This window comes from Thamnophis elegans, chromosome 1 (assembly GCF_009769535.1).
Source record: "Thamnophis elegans isolate rThaEle1 chromosome 1, rThaEle1.pri, whole genome shotgun sequence".
Lineage (NCBI taxonomy): Eukaryota > Metazoa > Chordata > Lepidosauria > Squamata > Colubridae > Thamnophis > Thamnophis elegans.
Window position 1 is genome coordinate 26,952,725 of NC_045541.1, and position 27,518 is coordinate 26,980,242.

At 37.6% G+C, this 27,518-nt stretch overlaps 2 protein-coding genes across 5 annotated transcripts; one reads left to right on the plus strand and one right to left on the minus strand.

Moving 5' to 3' along the window:
* The first annotated feature begins 508 nt into the window (after positions 1-508).
* METTL5 (methyltransferase like 5) lies at positions 509-6,637 on the plus strand. Its single transcript, XM_032211488.1, is given in 9 exon segments — positions 509-539; positions 542-583; positions 586-615; positions 1,233-1,347; positions 2,538-2,719; positions 3,707-3,789; positions 4,049-4,100; positions 4,554-4,603; positions 6,520-6,637. Coding segments are annotated over 9 exon segments (654 nt in total). The 3' UTR covers positions 6,589-6,637.
* SSB (small RNA binding exonuclease protection factor La) lies at positions 5,674-27,236 on the minus strand. 4 transcript variants are annotated; one of them, XM_032211477.1, is made up of 13 exons: positions 27,155-27,236; positions 26,836-27,038; positions 21,514-21,588; positions 20,354-20,457; positions 17,522-17,696; positions 15,921-16,028; positions 15,725-15,825; positions 14,087-14,158; positions 13,959-14,001; positions 11,806-11,946; positions 10,907-11,093; positions 7,499-7,627; positions 5,674-6,735 (listed from the first exon to the last, which is right to left on the minus strand). In XM_032211477.1, the coding sequence occupies exons 3-13, from the start codon at positions 21,577-21,579 to the stop codon at positions 6,635-6,637; spliced, it is 1,227 nt and encodes a 408-aa protein (XP_032067368.1). In that variant the 5' UTR covers positions 21,580-21,588; positions 26,836-27,038; positions 27,155-27,236; the 3' UTR covers positions 5,674-6,634. The 4 variants fall into 4 exon arrangements, with proteins under 4 accessions (XP_032067368.1, XP_032067360.1, XP_032067351.1 ...); XM_032211469.1 differs by having other exon boundaries at positions 26,830-27,038; XM_032211460.1 differs by lacking the exon at positions 26,836-27,038 and having other exon boundaries at positions 27,155-27,222.
* Between the last annotated feature and the right edge of the window lie 282 nt (positions 27,237-27,518).

A 27,518-nucleotide genomic window follows, 5' to 3' on the forward strand; every position in this document is an offset into this window, starting at 1 on the left:
TTTACAGAGAGTCAGCATATTGCCCCCAACAATCTGGGTCCTCATTTTACCCACCTCGGAAGGATGGAAGGCTGAGTCAACCCTGAGCCGGTGAGATTGAACCACTGACCTGCTGATCTAGCAGTAGCCTGCAGTGCTGCATTTAACCACTGCGCCACCTTGGCTCTTTAATGCAGCAATTATGGTTTGTAGAGCATAATAATGCAGCAATTATGATTTGTGGCGCATAGCTTAATGCAACGCAAATCCAGATGATTAGTCTGTTGTAATATGAACCAGTGTTTGCTGGATACCATTTTTTCAACCCAAGGGAGATTTTTTTAAAGAATTATGAAATATAAATATGAATATTTTTTGAGTTTTGTATTTTAAAGTGCATGCTCCAGTTAAAAAAAAAATTAGATTATTCAAAGAAAGTAAAACAGACTAGGAAACAACCATTAATATTTGTGTGTATGTATTCATTCTTTCCCTCTATGTAACTGATTATAAATATCAAATTCTAAGTATGAAAAAGTTAAAACTTAAAGAACTTGAGAGTGTTTGCAACAAGTTGATGTTTTTGAAAATCCAAAACTCCTGCTTGACAATATCCAACTCGGCCACATATTGCAGGTAATTTTACTCTTCTTTCTTGTCATGTATATAGTGTTGGTCTACTACACACATTCTAACAGCTAATTTTAAATGTTATCATTAAATTATATTTTCATTATGTAATATAATAATTCTGATTGTTTTATTCCAGGAATCTTAGAAGTTGGAAATTTAAATATTCTGTTAAAGTTTAAGTGATAAAGTTTAATGAATGTCTAATAAGTTATTTGTTAAATTCTTGATTGGATTATCTCCTATACTTTTTCTACCTGTATAAATCAGTACTTGATGGAAAATTATAATGTGAGCTCAGTGGAATAACAAACAATGTTCTCAATCTAGATGTTTATATTTAAAAAGGAGGGGCTTTCCTTAGAAGCCTTGGCATTTCACTTCTGTGAGCCACTTGAGTTTGTTTTTATTTGCCTTTTAAACATATTGTAGCCGTCTTAGTAGGTGTTATACTACATTACTGTTATAAAGTTTGCTGACATATTAATTTATGGATGAATAAAATAAAATGTTGCTTGAATGAGGAAATAGATCAGATGGCCTTTATTCATCCAAGTTTGTTTAGTATACTTTGTATTTGCTCTGAACCTGTGTCTTTATTTAAATGTGTCTTTATTCTCCAGCATGTATGCTTTATACAATTCATAATACATTTGATGATATTGAAAACAAGATTGTGGCAGATCTTGGATGTGGTTGTGGCATACTAAGCATTGGAAGTGCCATGTTGGGAGCAGGGTAAGAAATCTCATTTTCTTATTGCTTTTTTAATATTAAACTAATGAGGAAGGATAAGATGAGTAAGGATGAAAACCAGGGATACTTCAGAACAAAGAACGTCAAAACAAGGAGCCATATCATCTTTAAATAAGTCCATCTAAATGGTACTGGTAGCTTTATAAAGTGATTGTTGCATGTTTTAATGAGTCATGAGTAAAACTAATCAGAATCAGATTACTAGGAAATCCCTGGGCTGTAAACTAAACTACGAAGAAAATAAATAAATAAAGCAAAAGTAATGATAACCCACTACTACATTGCCACTAAGAAAAGTTACATGATTATAGCAGTCAAATTGAATATTTGTCATTCAATCCAACTACAGGCAGTCCTTGCTTAGCAACTCATTGCTTAGTGACAATTCGAAGTTAGGACAAATCTCCCTGAGTTACTTACAACCTAGTTCCAGAGTTCTCATGGCCATATGCAAACAAACATCTGCATCGAATGATATTTTGGGTGCTTGACAACTGGATTGCATTGAGGGTCATTTGCACCAAGCCAGTCTCACAACTGCATTTTTTAGTAGTTTTTGCTGTTTTCTTATATTTATTTCTGGGTTTTGGCAAAAAAACTCCCATTGAATAAACCAGTGGCATTTGCTTAACAACTTAATACTGTGAAATCAGGCATAGTCACATGCCTGTGCCTGATTTCACACTTTACACAGCGACATCACACTTCAATTAATTACAAGTATAATTTTGATCATAAGTCAAGGACTACCTGCACTGTAAATACAGATTTATTAGACACATTTCTAATTAACAATGAAATATAGTTACTCATATTATTTTAAACATAATGTGCACCTAAAACATATTGCTAGGCTAGTGGTAAATTAGTACTTAGTTTACGTATGAGTAAACTGTATCAGAGATTTTATAGGATACATACTCCATAGTTCAACTTTTATGTCTGCTATTGAAGTAGCATCACATGAAAAGTCATCCAAATATGAAATCACATTGACTAATTGTTCAAAATTTATATAACTGCACATTTATAATCTAAGTTTTTAACAAAAAAAAAACCAAAATCACAACAGACTATTAAATTAATCTTAAAATGGATGTTGAACAATAGGAGTTGAGATGTTTTAAAAGTAATATGTGCTGCTATAATTCTCTTAATTTTATTTTCTCTAGATTATGTATAGGATTTGATATAGATGCCAATGCACTGGAAGTATTTAACAGGAATGCCGAAGAATTTGACCTTACAAATGTTGACATGGTTCAGTGCAATGTATGTTCTTTGCCTGACAAAATGTCTAAAACATTTGATACAGTTATTATGAATCCTCCTTTTGGAACTAAGCACAACAAAGGTTAGCCATTTTTTCCTTGATTGGGAATTAACTTCCTGAAAAAGCTATCGAATTTTATTTATTTTACAGAATTTCCATACTGCCACAGTGAACAAAAACTTCCTTTTCTCTTAGCTGCCATTGATGTCTTTCCCTCAGACAAAATATAAAGAAACATTCTTCATCCTCACTTTAAAACCTTTGTGCTGGATTTGTTACATTCTGTGGTTCATAGTAAGGTTAATTTATATCTTATCCCTATAATTTCTTTTAGACTGTGTTCCACCAATCATCCATAAATTCAATTCCTTTATGTCCCTACTTTTATCTGACTTAAAACAAGTATAGCTTAGAAATAGCTTCCATTTTATAAACATATTCTACCATTAATAACATGATTTTCAAATCATGCAATTGCAAGACATTTCTGATATAAGAATATGATTTTACTGGAATTTTCTTGAAAAAAAATGAACAGAAGTATCTTTTTCCCAGTCTGACAAATTTTACGACTGCATTCTGTTCTATATTTAAGGTAAAAATATTTGATATTTAGCATATACTAGATAATTATTAACCAATTATGTATTTATGAAGTATATTTATTTGTGAGATAATCAAAAATATCTGACAGAAATCAAACCTTAATCTCCAATGTTAGAACTTTAATTCAGTATAAGAAATAATTGAAGCAATATACCTAAACAAAGATGATTACATAACAGCTGAATTGTTTAAAGTGATTAAACATTAAAACATGCTAATCAGGAATGTTTAAAAATAAAATTCAATTTGCTGTCTGTTGAGAATAGGGTAAGTACTGAATATTTAATACAGATAGTCCTTGATATACAACAGTTCATTTAGTGACTGCTTGAAGTTACAACATTGAAAATAGTATGACAGTTTTTCACTTACTACTGAGATATTACAAATTCAGGAGAAATAACAACTGTGTGACTGAGTAAAAGAGGCTTAAAAGTCTTTAATTTTTTTTTATTTTTATAGGCATGGATATGGCTTTTCTCAAGACAGCTGTGCAAATGGCAAGAATAGCTGTGTATTCCTTACACAAAACATCAACTCGACAAGTACGTCTAAAGTTTGTGCTAATGCTCATCCTTGAAGATTAGAAATTTAGGGTGTTCTAGAATTGTAAGATGCTGAAATCAGGTAACCTGGAATAGCTTAAGACATTTTATTAACAGCATATTCAAGATATATTACAATTAAATTTTGTATAATACTTTACAGTTTGTCCATAATCTAGATGTTTAGTTTCCAGTGGCGAGAGAGGGAGAGATCAAAATCAAGAGATCCTCTAATATCTTGCATTCCTTCCATGCTCAGCATATTCAGAAAAAAGCAGATGAATGGAATATAGGAATGGAAGTTGTAGCAGGTAAGAACAAGTTGTTATTGTTAAATTCAGTTTAAAGGCACACAAAGTTCCCGTTAAATATTAAGACTATCTTTATATAGGATACCAAATACCTTTATAGCATGATAAAACATGTTTTATTTACTTTTAATCATTTTATTCTATTGTTTCATAGCAGTTTCCTTTGTGCTTTTTTAAATATGCAAATCCAAAACTATTGTGAAAATAATTTTATAATGGTATCTTAAATATAGGTATTTGCATTATAGAAGTTAATCTAATTGAACTGTTGCTACTCAACCAGAGACAAGATAGTTTTATGTAATCATAAGTATTATGAATACATAAATGCGGTATCAGATATTCAGATCATATATACATGCATTAACAGTTTCCAGCTAATATATTTCATCCTTTCTCAAATATATTTATGATTTTCCATTACAACTTATATTCTTTTTAATTCACTTTTAGAACTGAGATATGACCTACCAGCATCATATAAATTTCACAAGAAAAAATCAGTAAGTATTAGGCCACTTTTAATTAAGAGTAAACCTATACATACAGAGTTGTATGCTAATGATTGTAGACAAAAATGCTTCCGTTTTGATGTCTCTATATACATATAACCTAGCAGCAAAAACAAAATTGACGATCTAAGCAAAAGGGAGAAGAAACGTCTATTTAATTTCTAGAACCATAGGAGTCCTTTATCCTAGTCAACAATATGGAACCTATTTTACTACATACACCAATTCATTCTTCTCTTGCTCTTCAAAGGATTGCTGATGCAATCAAATATGTGGCACCTAATCTTTCAGTGACAGATTGATGTGTTGTATGATAGATAAGGAAGACATACAAGTGAGAATTCCTACCCAGAAAAGATTGACATTATCATGATGTTTTATCAGAGAAAATAAAACCAACAATACTAACCTTGTAAAAGGAATGCAAAGCTGGGATGCTTAATAACAAATGTTAGGAGAATCATGCAGATTTCCCTGTGGTAAAATCACTGCCAATCCATATGGATGGCAGAATTATTAGAAGGCAGTATTATGTTTTATTTGCATAGGCATTCACTCTTGAAAGAATCTGGCATTACTGATTTAAGTTAGACTGTGCCAAACCAGTTCACATAAATAAAAGAGTATAAAATTGTGTGTTTGGGGCTATGCAGGATTTTAGTATGGGTACATAAAGTAAAAAAGATTCTTTGGAGTGTGCAGGAACACACATTTAGCACATGTCTAAAACTCCTTAAGTTAAAACTCACATTTTCTTGGGATCTTGTGCTAAGCAACTGCGTGATCACAGGAAAACTTACATATTAAGCATTTGTAGACGGGTATAAACTGAGCATCTGTAGAAACCCCAAATTCATTTTGCCTTCAAATTGAAAGGCCTATGCAATCTCTCTGTTTTGCACACATTCCATTCTACCTGCAATCTCAAGTAGCTATTAACTATTTAGCTAACAACAGTGAACAAGCAAAAAAAAAAAGTAGTATTTCTAGAGTCTTCCACAGTAGTACTAGGAAGAGTATAAGATAGGAAGCATCCTATAGCTGTTCTGTTTTAATTTGCTTTTTGTCTATCACAAGTAGAATAGTTGGGAAGAAGAACAGGAATAATATGGATCTAGCTATTTGGTTAAGACAAGTTCAGCCCACAAATCCAAGAAAATGGATCACAACTATAATAAGCTCTCAAATTAGCACATTTACTTATGAAGGGTGCACGTTAGAAATTAAAACTAAATGGGATTTTCCGCATGTAGAGAAGCATAGACTCGATGGACATCTTTTGTTCATAATACATTACAATACTATTTTTAGAGTCTCTGAAATAAAAGTTGTTATGGGCAGGGTGCACTTTATGGTTGGCTTTACTAGATCAATTCCCTTGTTCCTTCATCATATAATGTAATCTATATTGGATTTTTCTATATGAAGAGCAGAAGCTACATTTGGACACTTTTGCACTAAAACCTAAAGCAACATCTGTTTATTGGGGTACACACTTTCTGTCATTGTCATACAAAGAAAAGTATTCTATTTTGAGAAAATTCTATTGCAACACAAGACAAGTACAAAATTGGAGCTAGGTGCTCATGGTAACTCTACATAGTTGCTTTATTTTATTTATAGATTTTTTTTCTTCCAATAAAGGTAGCAATACAATTTGAAACATCTGGAACTGAACACAAAGATTCACAAAATTTGAATACACAAGATACTGATACTTATTTGTTATATGCTACTCAAGAAAAGTTTTGTACATAACATATTAGGATATAGTTCTGATTCTTCAGCCTTTTCTTGCAGCCTAATTACAGGCTCACTCATCAGGTATTTTTAAAACACCGCGTGTTAAATCAGCCACTATTCCAAGAGAGAATTCTCAAAATGTAATTTTCTTCTTTGTCTTACAGGTAGACATCAAAGTAGATTTTATCAGATTCCCTTGTGGGGGAAAAGAGATGGATGGTGGAATGACTTAAAACTGTATTAAAATAATAAAAATAGCATTAAATGGTTTTTGAAGTATTACAACTGAATTCCAGCACCATTTTCTGTTTTTAGCTGTTTGGCAGCTGGCTCTTCTTGCACGTCTTCTTCAAGCGGTCTTTTCTTGGGACTTGCTGACTCTGTAAAATTGAGATTTTAGTCATGGTGGGCCACAACAATCACAATCAGACCTACGGTAACAAGTCAAGTGATAGCAAGCTGATTGATATTGTTTTATATATTATGTGATGCCATAGTCAATTTAATTTGGTCTCTTTTTCAGAACAGGTTACAAAACTGCTTACATTAACAAATCTGAGAGTACCACTAAGGAATAGACACTCCAATCTCATGCTATGTGGGGAATCTACCCATGGATGTGAAACCTTGCTTTCCAGTCTGATTCATCATTTATGCAGAATCATTTATGCAAAAGAGCCAAGGTGGCACAGTGATTAGGGTACAGTACTGCAGCCACTTCAGCTGACTGCTAGTTCTGCAGCTCGGCGGTTCAAATCTCACCGGCTCATGGTTGACTCAGCCTTCCATCCTTCCGAGGTGGGTAAAATGACGACCCAGATTGTGGGGGCAATATGCTGACCCTGTAAACCGCTTAGAGAGGGCTGAAAGGCCTATGAAGCGGTATATAAGTCTAACTGCTATTGCTAGAATGCGTAGTCTCTCCCCTCCCCCCCCCCCCAAAATGCTGCAGATCTAAAATAATGGTTCTGAATACTACAAACAGTTTTAGCTGGCAAGTTTCCAATAGCCTACACAATTCTGTTTTGGGGAGCAAAGTTCCAAACAGCTAACAAAGATTAACACAGAAGCTTTGACAATAGCTTAATAGCACATCAACCTAGCCTGTATGTTTTGGTATCTTGTTCCACAAAGACAAGTCACCTGTGATAATTGCATCTTCAGCCTCCTCTTCATCTTCACTTTCAAATTTTGTTTTCTTGCCTTGGAATTTCACTTTTTTGTCTTGTGTGTCTTGTGCTCCCTTGCCACCTTTACCTTTGCCTTTGCGACCTGGCAAAAAATGATAACGTACAGAATTAAGATCATCACACTTTTAGAAATTTATTCCTCACAGTAAGAGGGAAGGCAATCATATAAAATAGCCTTCCTCAATTTGGACCATAGGTAGAACTATTGTTTCCATCATTCCCAGCCAATATGGCCAGTATCTGTGTTAGCTGAATGTAAAGAGTAGTCAATCTCTCAAGAAAAGGAATGCTCACAGTGCACAATGGAAAGAAGATTTAGTGATTTCTTTTCCAGTTGTACATGAATACTAAAGGAACACTGATGCTTTCTGTGAACTACAGCTATGGAGCTAACCCAAATAGGTTGATTCTCATTTGTTGTTTTTGTGTATTATCCAAGATGCATGGAAGCTCTTTCTCTAGTGTAAAGTTCCTAGTAAATACAATGACTCTTGTAATAACCAGTTCATTTGTTAGTTTGACTACTAATATAGCTGCTACTCTGATAGCAACAAATTGATATTAAGAAGATGTTAAACATGTTTTCCTATGCTATGGCAATGAAGAGTGTGCCCTATTTGGCATGGGTTAGAGTTGCAGAATTTTTCCTCTTATGATTTGTATATTTCTAATTGCTCCAGCTGGTGAAATACAAGGCACTATTAGCAAGATACTGGGATTATCAACGAAGAAGTGATTTTAGAATGAACAAAGTCTGCTCCAATGCATACCATTCTTTTCTAGGCATTCTACCGACAAAATGGTTTTAAAAGAGATTATCTTTATAAGGAGAAGAGGATTTAGAAGACTACCATTTTTTCAAAGTATAAGATGCACATTTTTTCCTCAAAAAAGAGGCTGAAAATCTGGGTGCACCTTATACATCGAATACAGCATTTTTTGCCTCCCAAAGCCCCGCCCCTTCACCAAAATGGCCATTCATAGCCTTATGAAGGCTTTCAGAGAGCTCCGGGGGGCTGCGGGGGGCAGAAATGAGCAAAAAATGGACCATCCCCCCCCCCCCCCAAGCAGCACTCCATAAGGCTATGCATGCAATTTTTTTTGACAAAAAACAGGCCTGTTCTTTGCTAGTTTTTGTTCCCCCCCGGAGCATTCGCAAACCCCCCCAAGGCTATTCATGCCTTTTTTTAAAAGGGGGGGGGTGTTTTTGCAAAAAACGGGCCATTTTTGGGAGGTTTGCAGAGTGCAAAAAGATTTTTTCTCTTTTAACTGATGAGAATTGCATTGATCAAGTGCTATGCCAACAGAAACAAAGTCTTAGGTGCTGCAGATTGTCAATGATTTCCTTCTCCAGCACATGGATAAATACATCTGGAAACATCTCCCTACCTACCTACTCTCTCTCTCTCTACCTACCTACCAACCTATATATATGTACTTACCTACCTACCCTCTCTCTCCCTACCTATCTACTGCATTTCTCTCTATTTCTCTATCCCTCTACCTACCAACCTACCTACTCTCTCTCTCCCTACCTACTGTATTTCTCTCTCTCTCTTTCTCTCTCTATCCCTTTACCTACCTAACTACTCTCTCTCTCCCTACCAACCCACTGTATTTCTCTTTCTCTCCCACTCTATACCTCTATCTACCTATCTTTTGTATTTGCCTTATTTGTCAAAACCTTGATACGTCTTTTTCTCCACTGTGTCTTATACTCCAAAAAATACAGTAAATAGTAGAGTTATGTAGCTTAAAGGACTGGAGGAGAGCAAGAAGAAAGGGTGAGTGCCTGCTTTTAAAAAAAGTACTTTACTTCAGTTTTTGACATAAGCCAAAGCTTAGACTAGCCTTGATGATGCAAAGTCTAATCTTTCCAGGACTTTTAAAAAGCTCTACTAGCAAATGTCCTTACCCGCATAGGGCAATCTTGCGTAGATCTATGGAAGGTTAATCACATAATGGAAGGCGTCAAAAGCACTCAGATGTTCTATTAGAAAGGAACTATGCCTCGATCGTTAGCAGCTAGATAATTTTTGAGATCTAATTTCATCTGAACCAATATAGAGTTATTAAGATTACTGATATCTAAGACAATCAATGATTCAGATTTACTTTATTCCCTAAAAAACAATGGCTGGGGAGTGGGGAGGCAGGATTATGGCAGTTTAGTGGACATGTTGGTGTGAGTGTACCCATGGCTTGTTTTTCCTTTTCTTGAAACCACTAAACAACTCAGAGATTTATAGAAGAGGTTTTATGGGAAAACCCCACTTTCTGGGTGATGTGTGAAAACAGAAGTTTATATTTTGATCAAATGTGTTTGATTGCTCTCATGGATTGGTAACAAAAGACTTTTCTAGAAGCCACAAAGAGAAGTGGTTACAATCACATTTTAGTAGGAAAAATCCTGAGGCCTAGATATAACTAATAATTGTTCCAAGATCTTAGTTTTGGTCAACTGAAGAACATGCTCAGATCAACAATGTATCTGGAAATGGAAGGAAAGATGAAAATGAACAATTTGAACAAATCCAAACAGACTCACAAACTCAAAAGAAATGTCTCTGTAATGAAAAGTCTTTTGTTGGTAAACAAATGACCAATTTTCAATGTTTGGAGAATATGGTATACAAAAATGCAGATAGTGGCAAGCCACAAATCCACTTTCCGCCCCCCTTGTAATATCACAAAGAATCAGGTGTGGGCTAGGTTGCTCTTTTTAAAAAAAACAAATGTGAATTAGTTATCCTAATAATCTACTATATGAAAGAAATTCTGCAGTTCTTTCCTGCATGAAAATATTACCAAGAATTTGATTTTCCACATCTTTTGGCCAGAGGGTATTTTTAAGAAAAAAACTGTACTCTGAGGGCAAGTGATGATAGCACTGGAAGGCTATATTTGAAATGTTTATCCATTTTTCAAGGGAAGAGGTATTTAAAACCAAAAGCCAACCAGAAGCTTTTTAATGTTTTGATATACTATTAAAAAATTAGGTTGATGGTCAAGGATCACCTCCTTCAGTGCCACAAAGCCAAGTACTCAAAAGCAAGGCCTTTGGCTGGGCTAGAGAGCTCAGATCACATTGTATTTACCATTTTTTCCCTCAGCCCAATAACAGTTGGTCTTCTAGGACTCTCCTTCCTTTCCCTTTTGCTCTCGCAGCTTGTCCTGTGTGCGTATAAATCTGGTCCTCCCCAGAGACACTGAGGACAAATGGAGCTTTCTTTCTAACACACAAAGATGGGCTCGCTAGATCAGAACTCCTCTCAGAAGAGAACAGTCCATTTCAGCAATTTAAGTATAACTTCCAGGAAAGATTAAATGATAAGCAAGTGCCTTAAAAGGAACAAATCACCTTTTCCTCTTTTTCTGTTTAACAGCTCCTGCTGGCTCTCCATGATTTTCCTCAGTGCTTCTTTGGCCAGATCTCCTTCAAGCACTTCCCATGTGACATCTTTCTCTCGCAACTGTAATTTCCCATTATTTGCTTCTTGGGCTTTATCCAGTGCACCTTTGGCACTGCTCTTGAACAAGATGATACCCTGTATACAGAAATATAATTTGAATCACTACAGGCAGCATCCAGCCATTTTAAGCCTCACAATGGGATATTTGCAATGGACAGTTTCTGGGGCAATAGGATAGCTCTGATCCACTGCTTCCAACCATCAGCCAGAAAATAGCATCTTCCTAGAGATTTAAGCAACAGTCACTGCGAATTAAAAATCTTCTATAAGCTTCATCTTACTCAACAGAACTGAATATGTATAGAACTCATTTGGGGGGACAGATAATTGTCTTAGGATAGTCTGTGACAAATGCAGAAAGCGGAAGCTGAAGAAAGCAACGCACAATCTGCACATTTCTCCCTTATCCTTGTGATTCTTGCTGCTGACTACAAAAAGAAATTAGGAATATATTGGCAGGGAACAAATAGTTGCAGTGAGCAACTTATCTAGGATCTAGAATTTTTCCAGTCCATCATTGTTTAGCAAGCAGGAATGTCCTTGGTGTTCTGCAGTATTACTAGGAAATTACTTCCCTACTGAATAGTTGAAAAATATATCAAGTTTTTCTCTGTTAAGATTTTTGCCATTAATGTGTTCTACCAGTAAATTGTAAGGGAGATGAACAAGAATAGTAAAAAAATCAGTGGTCCTTGCTTCAAATTATGCAAATTAAGCCCTGAAAACACAGTGCCATCTATCTGCTTAACATTTTACCATTTAGAAATATCAGAGTAACCCTTCTGACCTCTTTTGCACCCCTGACAAAGTCTATCCACTTGATTTCACCATGATTTGAAAAAACAGCATGGAGGTCTTCTCGACAAGTATGATCTTCCAAGTCACCAAAAAACTTCAGCAGGCATCCCTGTTTCTCTTCCAGATATTTCTTTTGAATACAAAAAGAGGAAAGAATGTGTAAGATACTTGTTTATGTCCTAGATGATTTACTGGACTTCAGTAAAAAAAAGACTGCACAATCAGATCTTTCCATAATTTAATCAATAGAGATGTATCCAATAAAGAAGCATACCCAATCTTGTCCCAGTTGAACTGACCTGTCCCACCAGGTCAGACAGGGATTGTTATGTTACAGACCCCTTTTGTTAAAGAATGTTAATTGATGGGAGCTAGGAAAAGTGCCTTCTTGGCGGTTGTTCTCATCCTATAGAACTGTAATGGCGAACCTATGGCACGAATGCTAGAACTGGTACATAGAGCCCTCTTTGGGCGCCAGCTGCTCTTCTGGTTTCCGGTGCACAGAGTAAGCCAGCTGATCTTTGTGTATGCCGGAGGCCTGGAAACCTGAAGACCAGCTAGCCAGTGCACATGCACTCCAGCTGTCTGGCACTCCGGCACACACGAAGACCAGCTGGGCAGTGCATGCATGCACACCAGTCAGATGGCTTTCAGGTTTCTGGGGCTCTGGTGCACACACACACGTTCCAGTTTGGGCACTCGGTGTCAAAAAGGTTCGGCATCACTGCTATAGAATATCTTGCCCTGGGAGGTAAAGCTGGCTCCCACTATTTCAGCTTTCTGGAAGAACGTGAAAACCCGGCTTTGCCAAATGGCATGGGGATCGAAGAGTGGCACAACACTCTGGGGCTGCTCTCACCATTTTTAAAATTGTCTTTTAAATTTTGCTCTCATTTTATTTTTCACACCTTTTTAAATTCTTTTTTAAACTGTATTTCCTTTATATGGTTTTATTTATAAACTGCTTGTTTGGATAGTAGGTGGGTGTTATCTAAATTTGATACAAGGGTTCCCTACCAAGTGGGATGAATGCTAGGGACCTATTGTCCTACCTACTGGGAAAGTGGCCTGGAGGTGGGTGGAAGTAGATTCTCATAGAGCTGGTTCATTTCTCCAGACATTCCACACCCTAAATCCCATAGAAGATAGTAGGAGCAACCCTGATTTGTTCTACAGTGCTTTTCTGAATATTCCCATTGCCCATAAGTTTTATTCAGCATAGCTCTTTTATCTAGGTGATATGCTTCATCCTTGCTTGAAAACGAAAACAAAATACTGTATGCAGAATATCCATTGAAGTAACACTGTATTCATCCCATGAGGATTCAGCAATATCCAGCTGATCCAGAGAGGGCTGGAAATTCTGTCTGTTTCTGACACACTCTTGCCAGTCCTAGCGTTGCTGGGCCTGCCACTTTTTTTGCGGCCACCACTAAGAGAAGGGGCACAGTAGCTAGAGTTTGAGGGAGCAGCCTCCACAAGGCCGTTCTACATAGATGGCAGGAGCATGTGGGGCACGTTGAGCATGTCCCCCCCGTTTCCACCCCAGTAACTGGCAGGGATCAGCTGTGCAGGTGTTTAAATATTTTAGGGGAGGGCTTATTTTAGCACATGCACTCAAAAGCCGGATTGACCTTATTATCCAGGGAGGTCTTATTTTCAGAGAAACAGGGTAACAGCCTTTGCAGATGATTTGGTTGCCTTTGTCAGGACAGCCTTCTCCACAGAATGAGTGAGCCAAAAACTGAGGACTGCTCCTAAGGTCCTTCTTTTCATATACTTCGTTAGATTCATCCTAAGCCCAGTAAAAAGCCTTTATGAGTCTATTTCTAAAAGAAAATAATATCTATCGAGTTTCACATCCATCAAGGAGTTTCACTTTATTGGAAGAATTGCACTGGGCACCTCCTGAGGGGTATATGTTTTAGAATTGAGCCTGGTAAACACCTAACCATTAAAGGCGGTTGATTTGAAGTATTCAGCTGACATTTTCCCATTTGCCTTAGTTTCAGGAAATCAGATTGTCTAAGCAATTTCCTCTTTATTTTACCACTGTAGCCTAAATTGTAGCCACCGAAGCATGGAAAAACATAGCCACCACCAGAATGGATCATATAGTCAGTGAAATCAAAGGGAATGTACCATTTCACTTTCTTCAGCATGCTTCTGTTTCTCTTCTTTCTTCCTGTTGTAAAAAGAAGGAAAAGTCAGATAACAAAACTTGGGCACAAAAGCCGAGTGTTAATTTCAAAGCTGACATTGCCACTTACTGTTTAGCCTTTGCTTTTGCTTCCAGTTTATTCCTTTTCTTCTCATCATTCTTTTTGGCAAAGTAATCTTCCCTGCACAGAATATAATCCAGTTTTAAGTATATGCATTTGGGATTACGACTGAAAAGTACCAAAGTACTGTGAAATCTTCAGGCCATGATTTGAAAACATTAATCAGTATTAATACCTAAACTTAGCTTAGTTGGCAACTAGTGCCAATTGCTAGTGACAGTCTGATCTTAACCTGCAAATACAATAAGAAAATACTCAATAAATCCCAAAGGTGCTTTTTCAAGAGGCAACTGGACTTTCTGGTTTGAAGACTTTAGCTTCTCATCTAAGAAGCTTCTTGGATGAGAAGCGAAACATCTTCGAAGACAAACCAGAAAATCTATGACTGGATGACTGAGAATCTCCATAGACATTTACTCACTAAATCCTTGTTCAGTAAATGATTCTGACCCAGAGTAATTTGTTCATTCAAGACCCCCACGTGCCATGAATCTGCTACAAAGATTAAAAAGTAAAAAAAAGTAATTATAAAAGGAAATTGGAGAGATTTTATGACCTTAGTTAATTCAAAGCCTCTCAGTTTAGATCTTCTCATTTTACCCAATTCTAGTTATAAATGAGAAGGTCCAAAAGGGACCTTAAGGAGGCTTCCCTGAAGGCTCCGGAGGACGAAAAATGGCCCAACAGACAAACCGGAAGTCACTTCCGGTTTGCTCATAGGGCCGTTTTTAGTCCTCCGGAGCCTTCAGGGAAGCCTCCTGAAGGTCCCTGCAGGCTCCGGAGGACTAAAAACAGCCCTATGAGCAAACCGGAAGTGACTGCGCTTATGGCACATGAGCCATAAAGGTTCACCATCGCTGCTCTAGTGTAATATAACAACACACATTTTATGTATACTTGGTGGAAAGAAAGGAGATTCAGAGACAAAATATGTTCTTTAAGCTTTGCAGAAATGTATGGCACCCACTATACGCACTAAATCCCCTTCCCCAAAATCAAGATCCTCCTCTTTGTATCTTCAGGTCAAAACTATTTCTTTCTTCAAAACTTTGTCTAAATGCAAATTCTTGGGCCCCACAAGTCTATTGGTTTTTCTCTTCCATCTGTTTTTTTATTTGTTTAAAGGGGGTGGGGCTACAATTTTCTCTTTACAACACTCTTCCAGAAGGCGCTGAACACATGGCTTTGCTAGCGAGCCTGGGGAACCCAGAGGGATGGAGCCCATTAAATGTCTTGTAATAAATAGGTGTTGTCACAGGGATGGGGAGCTATTAGTTTATTAATTTAATATTTTTATTATTTTATTATTGTCTTTTATTATTTTTATAAATGTTTTAATATTTGTGTAAGCCACCTTGAGTCGCCATGGGTGAGTAGGCAGCAATATAAATTTTCTAAAATAAATAACCAGAAAGGGCTGTAACACCATAGAATCAATGTCCCTGTGTCTTCTTCTGAGGCCAGGAAAAAAACGAATTGTGGGAAGAAAAATATGTAAATCCCATGCAATAAGAAAAATAGCAAGATTTTAAAAACAAGGCTTAAAGACAAAAAGTAAGCCATCCATCTGAAGACTTGCACGAAGCTCATATCAAAATCCAAATGCAGAACTGAAATGATACTTACTTGAAGAGCACAATCAGCTCTGTGTCCTTATATCTTTGGTTTGGTGTCCCAACGAACTCCTTGGCAGATTCAACAGTGTCAAATACTGCAAAGATGGATCCCTGGAGGAAGGAAAAGTAGAACTGAATCTCATCTTGGGATCCGATACCACCTTAGGAAATTTAGAGTTAACAGAATTCTGTTTGAAGGTTATTACCTTAAATGTTTTCTGAAGTGTTCTCCTCATCTGAATGTTTTCTACTTTGCCTTTACTATCCAGCCATTCTTTGATATCATCTAAAGTTGCATCTAATGGAAAACCTTTCTGAAAAATAAAAAGTTTAAATAATTCTCTTATTTAAGTTCAGTGTTTTACGGATCTGTGCAGTGCAGAAAAAAAAAGTTCCATTATTATATGTAAGCAATAAGTGCTTTTAATGTGGTTTGGTCCTCCATAATCAATTACTGAGTTTGTGTGTAAATAATTAACACAGAGCAGAAACCACACAACTTACAGCAAAGGATTCAGATTTAAATAAAACTCATAGCTTAGAAAAATAAGATTTTTCAACAACAATAGTAAATACTTTATACTGAAGACCAAGAGAGGTCTGCTTCATAGGGAAAATGGAGGGGCTGCAAGTTAGACCAAAAACATATTGTTCGTATCTTACTAGAACAGGTGTCTCCAACTCCCGGTCTGTGGACTGCCACCAGGCCGTGGCATGCAAGAAACCGCTCCGCGCAAACAAGCAAAGCCTTATCCGCGGGATGCAGGCAGAACGCGGAACCACACCCTCAGTAGTCCACGGAAAAACCTTTCTCCATGGAACTTGTCCGATGCCCAAAGAGTTGGGGGCCGCTGTACTAGAAGGTGCACCTTTCTTAAAGATGGGGAAATGGGCTGAGAAACTTTAAGTCAGGCAAACGGTGGTGAAAGGGTACTATGGTACCTATGTCAAGAAGTGAAAATGGTTATTTGTAATAACGTGCTTCTTGAATTATGAATTATGGATGAATGAATGCAGAATGAATACAAAAATAGTTGGAGTTACTGTGTTCACCTGAAGAAAATGAAAGAAGATCAAAATCCAACCAAACAAGCAGATGAAATAGGAAAGGGTAATGAGGAAGGGGAAGACTAAGAAAGAATGATTAGAATTGATGGAATCCTCAAAAAAAGCAAGATGAGGTTTAAAGAACAAAAGTCAATATATAAAGCAGTGTATGAAAGGGAAAGCAAAGGTACCTTACAACAACAGAAAGGTATAGAAAGAGATACAGTGAATAGGGTCAGTAAAAAAAATAAATTTAGCAATGTTTCCTTTTCTTATGTTAAGCCGTAAGTCCTCACTCCTTCTCTACTTCACATACTTACCCTGCAAGGAACAGCATGATAGGCATGTATCTAAATATGCATACATCAAACTAAACTATTTGAATCCTTTTTCTAATATATAATAGAGAAGCCCAGAAAAATAAGAATTTCTTTTCAGAGTGATTTTTAGATTATTATGACTGTGGTAATGATAAACAGAATTCTTGAGAATCTGAGATCAAAACACAGTACATTCTTTGCTGAAACATAGGATTGCTTTGTGATATGTAGTAAATTATCAGGAGTCATGCAAGTTACTGAAAAAGCAAAGGAGTATATTCTCAATTTATAGAGGGCTTCACCACACATCAACTAAATAGAATTTGGAATCCTTTGCATGTTCTTGGGGCCATTAAACAGAAAACCCTGATGGAAAAGGCAGAGTCAATCATATCAAACCTGAAATTCACAATGATACCTTATACCACCATTCCACTTACAATATATATAGATCTACTTTTAATTGCATTCTTATATTGTTCAGTAACTTCAGGCAACGGTTTGTCTGGAGATCTTCGGATTTTAGTCTTATCTTCACTAACTTCCATAAGTTCGGTCTTCGATTTCTTTAATGCCCCAACTATTACATCAAAGTCTTTGGTAAGGCGATTTAGCCTAAAAAATGGAAGATAAAGATATTAATTATTTTTATTGCCTCAGTCAAATGTCTTCTGACAGTCACACATCTTCTGACATTTAAATGAAATGTGTACAATCTCTGCAATTAATCCTCTCAATGAGGGTAGGCGGCTGGATAGCAAAGGCAAAGTAGAAAACATTCAGATGAGGGGAATAGTAGTACCACCCTCCCTCACACAACTTTTTCAGCAGTATATTCCAGCAACCTTACAAAAATCTCTTCGCTTCCCAGATGGCAAGGTCCTGAAAGAAGAATATTAGCTTTTAAGCATTTCTCACTCCCTTTGATGATTTTTAAATGTAAACATTTCTCAGGGGTTTTTCAAATCACATCTCCCTGTGTCTTTCACAATAGCAGTAAACAGCCTCTGCCAAATTCTGGGAGGAGAGCCAAATTCCCACAGGAGGATAGGATAAGCTCCAGAGCTTGTAACATCAGCCAGCAATCTCCTCTACACTAGAATGTTCCACCAGCTTCAAGGTCAGGTTCCGATAAGCACGGGAGGCATTAATGCCCTTGATTTAACTAAAGGGAAGACACAGGCATCAGCTGACCCTACAGAAGATAAGGAAGAACTAGCCCTCCCTACACAAGACCAGGAAACCATCACATGCAAACCTGAGGCAGTTAAGTCAATGCTTCGGTCAGAGACTGCTGAAACTGAATCTCTTAGTACTTTACCACCCTCTAGCTGTCCTGTTCGAAAAACTGACAAGTTCATTTTCCGAGGGCCTAACACTTCCACAAAACAAAACAAAATACATCCAAACAGATGAAAGGAATACCAAGCCGATTGATGGGACACACCACCTCTTTATAACACTCCAGATGTTCACCCACAGGTGGTATTTCCTCACAAATGGATTTTAAAAGAGCAAACCAGTGAAAATTATTGCCACACTTGTCTCAGCAGGGACGTGATTCTATCCATCTAATGAATACCCCATAGCTTGTTATTCTTCCTTACAAATGAACCCCTTTTCAAAGCAGCCCTGAACATCTTCAACCTACTGGTTCTTATCCCCAGTCTGGACTTACTTGTTCTGCCCATGAAATGTCCCTCATGGGAATTGACCCAGACTCAGGATAGTGGCCAACTTAACTGGCATTAGGAGGTCTGCTCTCCATCTTCTTCCTAAGTCCACAATCTACTCATCCCAAGTGTTGTTTTGTCTGAGCACTTATCCAGAAACAGCACTCTAAGAGAACTAGCAAACCATTGACAACTACAGATAGTCCTCAACTAACAAACAGTTCATTTAGTGACGGTTCAAAGTTACATTACTGAAAAAAGTAACTTAAGACCATTCTTCACACTTGGGACCATTGCAGCATCCCCTTGGTCATGTGACCAAAATTCAGACACATGGCAACTGATTCATATTTAAGACCTTTGCAGTGTCCTGGGATCACGCGATCCCCTTTTACAACCTTCTGACAAGCAAAGTCAATGGGGAAGCCAGATTCACTTAACAACTGTGCTAATAACTTAAAAACTGCAGTGAATCACTTAACAACTGTAGCAAGAAAGGTTGTAAAATGAGGGAAAACTCACTTAACAAATGTCACACTTAGCAACATACATTTTGGGCACAGTTGTAGTCATAAGTTGAAAAAAGTTGACAACCACCTGTATATCCTATTAATGATCTGTCATTTCTTGGAACATAGCTGAATGGTCTCCAAAACAAGCAAACCCACTTTTTAGGATATCTGTCCAAATCTGATATTATCTTTTGTGCGGGAGACTTGGATGTTGGGGGGATTCTCAATCCCTAATTATTTTTCTCTGCTAGAGGTGGCAAACCTGGTGGGGAGGGGGTGCTCAGTCTGTTTATAGCTTCTAATTTACGTGTCCATGTTGCAAACCAATCACGAACGTAAATTAAACTAGAATATTTGATAGACAAGAAAGATCCAGTTTAAAGAAATTCATGGATTGACATTTTGTGGCCTCTTTTCTATTACCATCAACTTTCCCCAGAGTTAAACCATTCACTTTTTAACTAGCAGCCTTCTGCACAAGTTTCCTTAAATAGACTTTAATATCAAAATCACAGAAGTAAAAACCTATACTTTTATGTGAAACAATAGAAGCACATACAACTTTTGAGATTTAAAAAGTCAAACTTCTGTATTTATGATTGTAGAAATATGAGAAATATATCAAATTTAGATTATTTTCCCATACCATGTAAAAACCCACTCAGAATTTCCTTAAATTCTGAAAGATTACACTGTGTTGAAATAGAATAGAACAGAATCCTTAATAAATGTCCTCATTACATGCAGGGGGAAAAGCTATGCATGTGTATGCCAAAAAAAAAAAAAAAGGCAGAACAAAAATCTGCTTTAACAAGTATTCCCCTCGGTGGGTGTAATTGTTTTTAAGGAGAAAAGCCACAGGAGATATATTTCAAATTACGCTGCAGAACATCACACACAAATTAAAAACTGCCAATTTTCATTATTATGGCAACTAATAAACATGAATCAGTAAATAATCAAACGTACACAATAAAAAGTGCTATTTTTCACAGAGATTTAAAATCAAATCTAGTCTAGGACAAAGGTTTCCTATAAAATCGGTTCTTTTTTTGTTATGAAACTATGAGCCCACTATTAGTATTACCTATTGAATTTGATTATTGTTTCTAAAGTCACCCAGCCATCATCTGATTTGATCTTCTCTTGAAGAAACTTGTCCCGGGGTAAATTGTGGTCACCAAAGTAGTACTGTGGAAATAAATAAGAATAATACAAGCATCAGAACCCAAAATATGATACTCTATTCATTGCTTCATTTATTCAGTTCCAGTTCCTCACTGCAAAAGCTTTTATTGCATCTTTTGCCTGTCCCAGTTGGTCCTCACTTACTAAGAACTCATTTAAAGTTACGACGGCACTGAAAAAGGAGACTTATGATCCTTCCGCAAAGGTGCAACTGCCACAAGATCATGAGTCAAGCAGTTGGCAACTGGCAAGCATTTATGATGGTCACCTTGTCATGTGACTGCCATTTATGCCTGTCACTGCTAGCTCCTAACAAGCAAAATCAATGGGGAAGCCAGCAGGAAGTTGCAAGTCACTGTCCTATGACACCACACTTAAGGACCCACAGTGATTCAAGTAAAGACTACCGCCAAAACTGATGTCATATATAGGTGCGGTCATGTAATGTTTCACTTAACAATCATACCATTTAGTGACAGAGCTACTGGTGCCCATTGCGGTCAGTAAGTTTAGACTACCAGTTCTCTGGGCTAGTTTAAAAATGCATGTTCTTTTTAAAATGTAAACAACAGCATGAAGCAGTTATGCTAATGATTGTTTTATATTATAAAGCAGGAGTTCCCAACTCCTGGGCTGCGGCCACTTCAGAGTGGGCCGCTTACCTGGTGAACCAGCGTACACGCACGCCAGCCCATCACTTGCATGAGCCAGTTCCTCTCTCCCCACCAGGCCTCCAAACCATTAAGGTTGGGGATTACTGTTATAAAGCACTACTAGAAGACTTAAACATGAAAATAACAAATTGAGCTATATTATCAATTCCAATTTTTTTAAATGGAAAATTCGGATTTGAGATTGTATCCAACAGAGTGTCACCTCTGATCAATTATTGCATACATTTACAATTTTACTATAGGGTAGCCTTTGTAGTAGTTTAGCTGTAGTGTAGATCAATCTGCTCCAGTATAATGTACTTCAGATATATTGGATTATATGCCCTATTATCCAAAGCCTTACATTTGCACATTATATTAATATGCATACCAGAAGTATTCATACCTCAATTTGTTGACAAACCTTCTTTTCCAAATCGGACATATTTTCACTATCTCCGTTTTCAGCCATTTTCGCTTCCTGCAATCAAAGCAATATTTAGAAACACTGCACATTCAAACCATTAAGACCCCTCTTTTTTTAGTATATCTTTAATCTTTTAGAAAGATATTTTTTACTCTATCTGCATTGCTCAAACCAGGCACATTGAAGAGAATAATTGAAACTAAAAATGAGAATAGCCTTGGTATATAAAATTAGACACTGTCACACAAGAAGAATCAGTTTGCTAACCCAGGAAAGTATGAACCCACTGGTAAAAAATAAATGTGCTGCATGACAAATGTAATCATTTGTTAATCTGACTTCTAGAGTAGCCTATAAAGATAAAGGTTCCCTTTGCACATATGTGCTAGTCATTCCCCACTCTAGATGGCAGTGCTCATCTCCGTTTCAAAGCCGAAGAGCCATTGCTGTCCAAAGACATCTCCGTGGTCATGTAGCCGGTATGACTAAACGCCGAAGGAGCACGGAACACTGTTACCTTCCCACCAAAGGTGGTTCCTATTTTTCTACTTGCACTGTAACATGCTTTTGAACTGCTAGGTTGGCAGAAGCTGGGACAAGTAACAGGAACTCACTCCATTACGCGGTGCTACAAAGTGGCCTAAATGTCTATAATTATTGCAAATTAATGTATTAAAAGAAAGAGCCAGAAACTCAACAGGTTTTTTTTATTTTTTTTCTACTTTTTAGTATTTTAACTGTTGTTAAATTTGCTTGTTTATATATTTTTTCACTAACATGTATATATAATGTCACTTAACAAATATCTCACTTAACAACAGAAATTTTGTTGGGCTCAATCATGGTTGTAAATTGAGGACTACCTGTACAACAAATACTTTCAAGGTGAATTTTAGTAGTTTTTTTCTACTCAACTACTAAAAAAAAAGCCAAGTAATTTTATGGTTGTAATATTGATATCTTAAACTGTAACAAATAATTGATATAGCGTTTAGACTAGAAAAGAGAAAAATATTCTAAGCTATCTAAACAATAGAATATTAATTGTATTTAATGATAGTCTATAAACCTCACTGTATTGAACAATGCAATGTTATCAAGGTTTATAACATAATAAAATGAAAATGGAGAAAGGGAGAAAATGGTATCCAACAGGTCTGGTGCTGGAGCAAAACTGATCTCAAACAATTTGTTATGACAGAGGAGGTCCTAATCTTATCCAGATCTGACTACTGAATTAGCAGGGTTTTCCAAAAGATCGGAAAAGCAGGCAGGCAAATTTTAGAGGCAATGATCTGTAAAATGTCCTGGAATCAATTCTCAATAGAATTAGTCCTCAAAAGGTGATCACATGACTCAGTGACACTGCAACCATCATAAATATGAGTCACTTGTATATCACCTAACCATGGGAATGCTTCAACAGTTGTGAGTGTAAAAAATGGTCATAAGTCACTTTTTCAGTGCTGTTATAACTTCAAACAGTCACTAAATGAACAAGAGCCAAGGTGGCGCAGTGGTTAAATGCAGCACTGCAGGCTACTGCTAGATCAGCAGTTCAGCGGTTCAAATCTCACCGGCTCAGGGTTGACTCAGCCTTCCATCCTTCCGAGGTGGGTAAAATGAGGACCCAGATTGTTGGGGGCAATATGCTGACTCTCTGTAAACCGCTTAGAGAGGCCTGAAAGGCCTATGAAGCGGTATATAAGTCTACTGCTATTGCTATTGCTATTGTTGCAAGTTGATAACAGTTAAGTAGTTTACAAGTATAAAACAGAGGTGGTATTCAGACCGTTTGGACCGGTTTACCCGAACCGGCAGTGGAAGTCGCGGGTGGACCTGCCCATCCGCCCCAGTTCTATGCCATCCTATCTAGGCATATTTTCAAGCTGTGTGCATGCGTGCAAGCCCGCATGCACGGACAGCCGTGTTCATGCATCAATGGCTTTTGCGAAGCCGTGCGCGCTCACATTTGTGAACCGGTAGGGAAAGTAAGCAAATACCACCCCTGGTGTAAACTACCTGTAGTTTACACTATCTGGGGAGGAAAGCTGTAATTGGTGAATGTACATATTTATTTGTTCATTGTACATTCATCTTTTCTGCCAAGAGTTCAAGGAAGTTTACACAGCACTCCTTACTCCACGGTTCTCTACTCAAACCCATGGGATAAACTGGGTTGAGAGAAAGCAACTGGCCCCAAATCTTTCAATCAGTTTCCGTGGCTGAGGGTGGACTTGAACCATCCAACTGTAACTAGCTGCCAGCTATTGAACTGAACTTGCTTGTGAAAATATGCTAAAAGGGAAAATGTTTAGAACTAGTGCAAATAAAAAAAATGGAAGCAGCATAGTTTCCCTTACAAAACTGGATAAATAGAATGTCATATTTTTTGTTAAGACTTATCCCATCTCTGATCAATATTAATCTAACTAGTAGAAAAGCACGGTTTTCACTTTCCTAGAGGACAGCAAAAAGATAATGAATCATTATTTTTAGATTCATTAAAATTTTAATTTACCAAATGATATTCAATTTAAAATAAATTAACTCTTTAGTAGCTATATTTGAAGCAGTTTAGAATTCAACTAATATACTAAAAAGCTTGGGTCATAATTTCTTTATTTGCTTTCTCTAATCATGTTATGAATACAGTACCTCTTTTTTTTGTATTAGCAATCATGCCATTCCATTTCAAATCCTGCCTTGCAAGCTTTATAAATTTAAAACTAGAAGTTGCTAAAAATGAATTTTATTCCCAATTAAGCAGCAAATTTGTTCCTTTTTTCCTTCTAAAAGACTCTTTTCCCCAGTCAAATATTTCAGCTAGAACCAAGGATATATTGATTTTTCCAAGAGAAAAACAGCAGCTTATTATTCTCCCAAGTCCCTTGAGCAAAACTCAAGTGTCTGATCAAATGGTTTTGGCCAGAAAAACCAAATGAAGACTTGCTCCACCCAAGAGAACACTGAATGGACAGCCCTCAAAATGAATGAAATAGGCCCAGCAGGAGTAACTGTACAATGTACAAATCACACCCAGCAATTTATTTATCATTATATGGACTATCACAATCCTAAAGGACTCTTGGTAGTTCACAAGTATCATCTGTTCAGTTTTCATGTCACCTGTATAAACCAGGCATCATGGCTTGTAAACTACGATCTGAGTATATTGTATAAACTCCCTTATTCAATAAACTATGACCCTCCATGAGATGAGAAGCCAACTTATCCCAGCATAACTTGTAATCATATATATTTATTATCCTCTTTGAACAATGAAGCTCAGACCACAAAGCTGGATTCAGACTTTCCTTATTTATAAAAGGTTTATCGTAACTTTCTAAGAATAAGCCCATCATTGTTTATAAAACAGGTGTTAAATTATGTTGTTTAATATTCAAGAGTATAGGGAGACATAGAATAGAGAAACAGAATGCCAAACATATTCACATTAACAGAATGTCAGTTTGGCATCTGTTGAGTTATGTTTCTATAAATTTAAAATACTATGGTATTAATTCAAATCTTTACTTTGATCAGACCAGTATAGAATTTAGAACCACAACCATTTTAGTAATAATGAAACCTTTGAGATATTTTTTAAAAAATACTGAAAGGCTAGGATTACTCAATTTAATTTTATATCACTACACATGTTCCTTTGAACTATATATCAACATCAGAGCTTTGATTCTCACAGAGGAAGCAACCTGGATCTTGATTAAACCATTTAAAGCTTTGGGTCTTCCATAGGAATAGCATCCTTCTTTTCCATAGGGTGGAACAGTACCTATTTAATCCACCCCTATATTTTTTGTTAGATTTATAATTTGCCTTTCGATCAGGAACTCAATAACCCAATAACTTGCTACTCTCAACTTAAGTCTACTCAGAGGATCTCCTCACAATGAGTCCTGTCTGATGGTTGTTGCCCTACAAAGAATTTACATGCAGACTTTTTCATATTTTTCTATTGAATTAGTGGAATAACTAATATCTGCTGATACTATACTTTTCTTTTTATTGTTGTGTGGCCTTATCATTGTTTTAATTGAAAACATATTCAGAAATCCGCTATCCAACCTATGTTTTTGAAGCAAATTACTAATTATTTCCAATGTAAGTTGCCTCTTCAGAGGAAGCAGATGGCAGAGAAAATTCTACAGATGACACAAGACTTTTAATAAAGTTTCTGAAAACTCTTCCTTGTTACAATAATCCTGCATACCAAACAGAAAAAGTCTGGAAAAAGATTCCCCTAGTTTACTGTCCAAAGTACAATTTACAGCTCCCAGAATTCCCCTACCAGTTAGCTCCAAAGATTATTATTTCAAAGTTCCAAGTTTGGTACCCACCAGTTACCCTAAGAAAAATTATTTAACAGAACAATTGTTAGAATCATTGTTAGAGAAAGTCTGTTACTAACTCCTGTTCATTTTCTAATAAACCCTCTACGTCTTGCTACCACTTCCATTTTACTCAAAATTGAAAAAGGGAGAGAAGTCAGCACTTAGAGAAGCTGCTACTCTACTATTCTCTTACAACTATGTGCATTTTAAGTAAGGGATTCATCTGCCCCTTTACGGGCTCCATGTGATACAGCACTACATTCTCACAGTCTCTTTCTCTCCTGTGGAGAATCTCCTGAATACAGACAGTTCCAAGAGTTTAAAAGGAAGAAAATGTTGCCCTTATTCCTCTTTTTTCCTACTCGGAGAGAAATACTCTCAAATAAAACACGGGGACGAATCCCGTTGCCTCCTGCAATCTGCAAGTGATAGAGCCCGAAATAAAACACGTTTAGACTTCTATCTGTTATCTTATGCATGCTTGACCAAATGAATAAAATTAACAATTAAAATTAACAATGTCGAGATTCTACCGCCTCCTCCGGCTCTCCGTATTACCGCAGCTCGATCACCCAAGCGAGCCTGAAGATCAGGTGTCATTTGTGAACCCCAGGATCCCAAGTCCGCCAGCCCCCTAAGTTTCTTTTTTAATTATTTACGTATTTGAATTTATTAGCCGGCCAACTCCAATGGACTTCCCTGTCCAGTATCCCTCCCCCGCCCCTCACTCCTTTCGCCCCCTGCGCCCACACTATAGGCCCCGACCAAGGCAAGGAGCGAACCGGCGAACCCATCCAGATACAGAACGTGGGAACGCGGTGGAGCCTTAAGGGGAAACTCCCCGTTTTGCAAAACTCCCCCCGTTCCGCGATACTTTCCGCCAAACCCGGTGGACGGCGCCCCTCACCACTACGCTACCACGACGGTATCCCTCACTCACGTGGACCTTATATGACTGTATGGTGGTCAATGATCGATTCCCACCGCGAGAGCCGCCGTCGACCGCCCTGTGGGGCAATCCTCCCAAGCCGCTTCCCCCTCCGCGATAGCCCCAAGAGCCACGGCCACCGACGCACGTGGAAACTCCGCAGCCTCGAAAAGAGATGTGGGGGGGGAGGGAGTATCGCGAAAACGGAGCCGGACGAAAACCTAACGGGCGGGAAACGGAGAAAGTACTGCAGTCAAACCGACCTGGAAAAAGGATCGACTGCTTACTCCGCCCGCTTCTTCGAGCGGCAGGCCTCCGCGGCGGTTAAGGCTCCTACCTTTAAACGCGGATCTTTCCTCGCCGGCCAGCCCAGCAGCCAGTGCGGCAGTAACCACACCTCCTTCCCGTCCGGACCCACGCGGGTGGAGTTTCATCTCCGCCTTGACTCCTTTCTGGAGGACGCGGCGGCCTGGTTGGAAGAGGGGGGTGGGGGGAAGAACGTGCGAGCGAAGGCAGATTCGAATCTTCCGCTCCCCGGATTCGCTGCTCGAAGATTTTTCTGCCGGGATTCTTCCCGCCGCTGGCGGGATTTTTTGAAAACGCGGGCATTCCTTGGAGAAGGAACGGAGAGAGGGAAACTTCGCGTATCTTAATATCTGTGGAGATTCTCAGCCATCCAAGGGTCACGGTTGTCCCAAAGG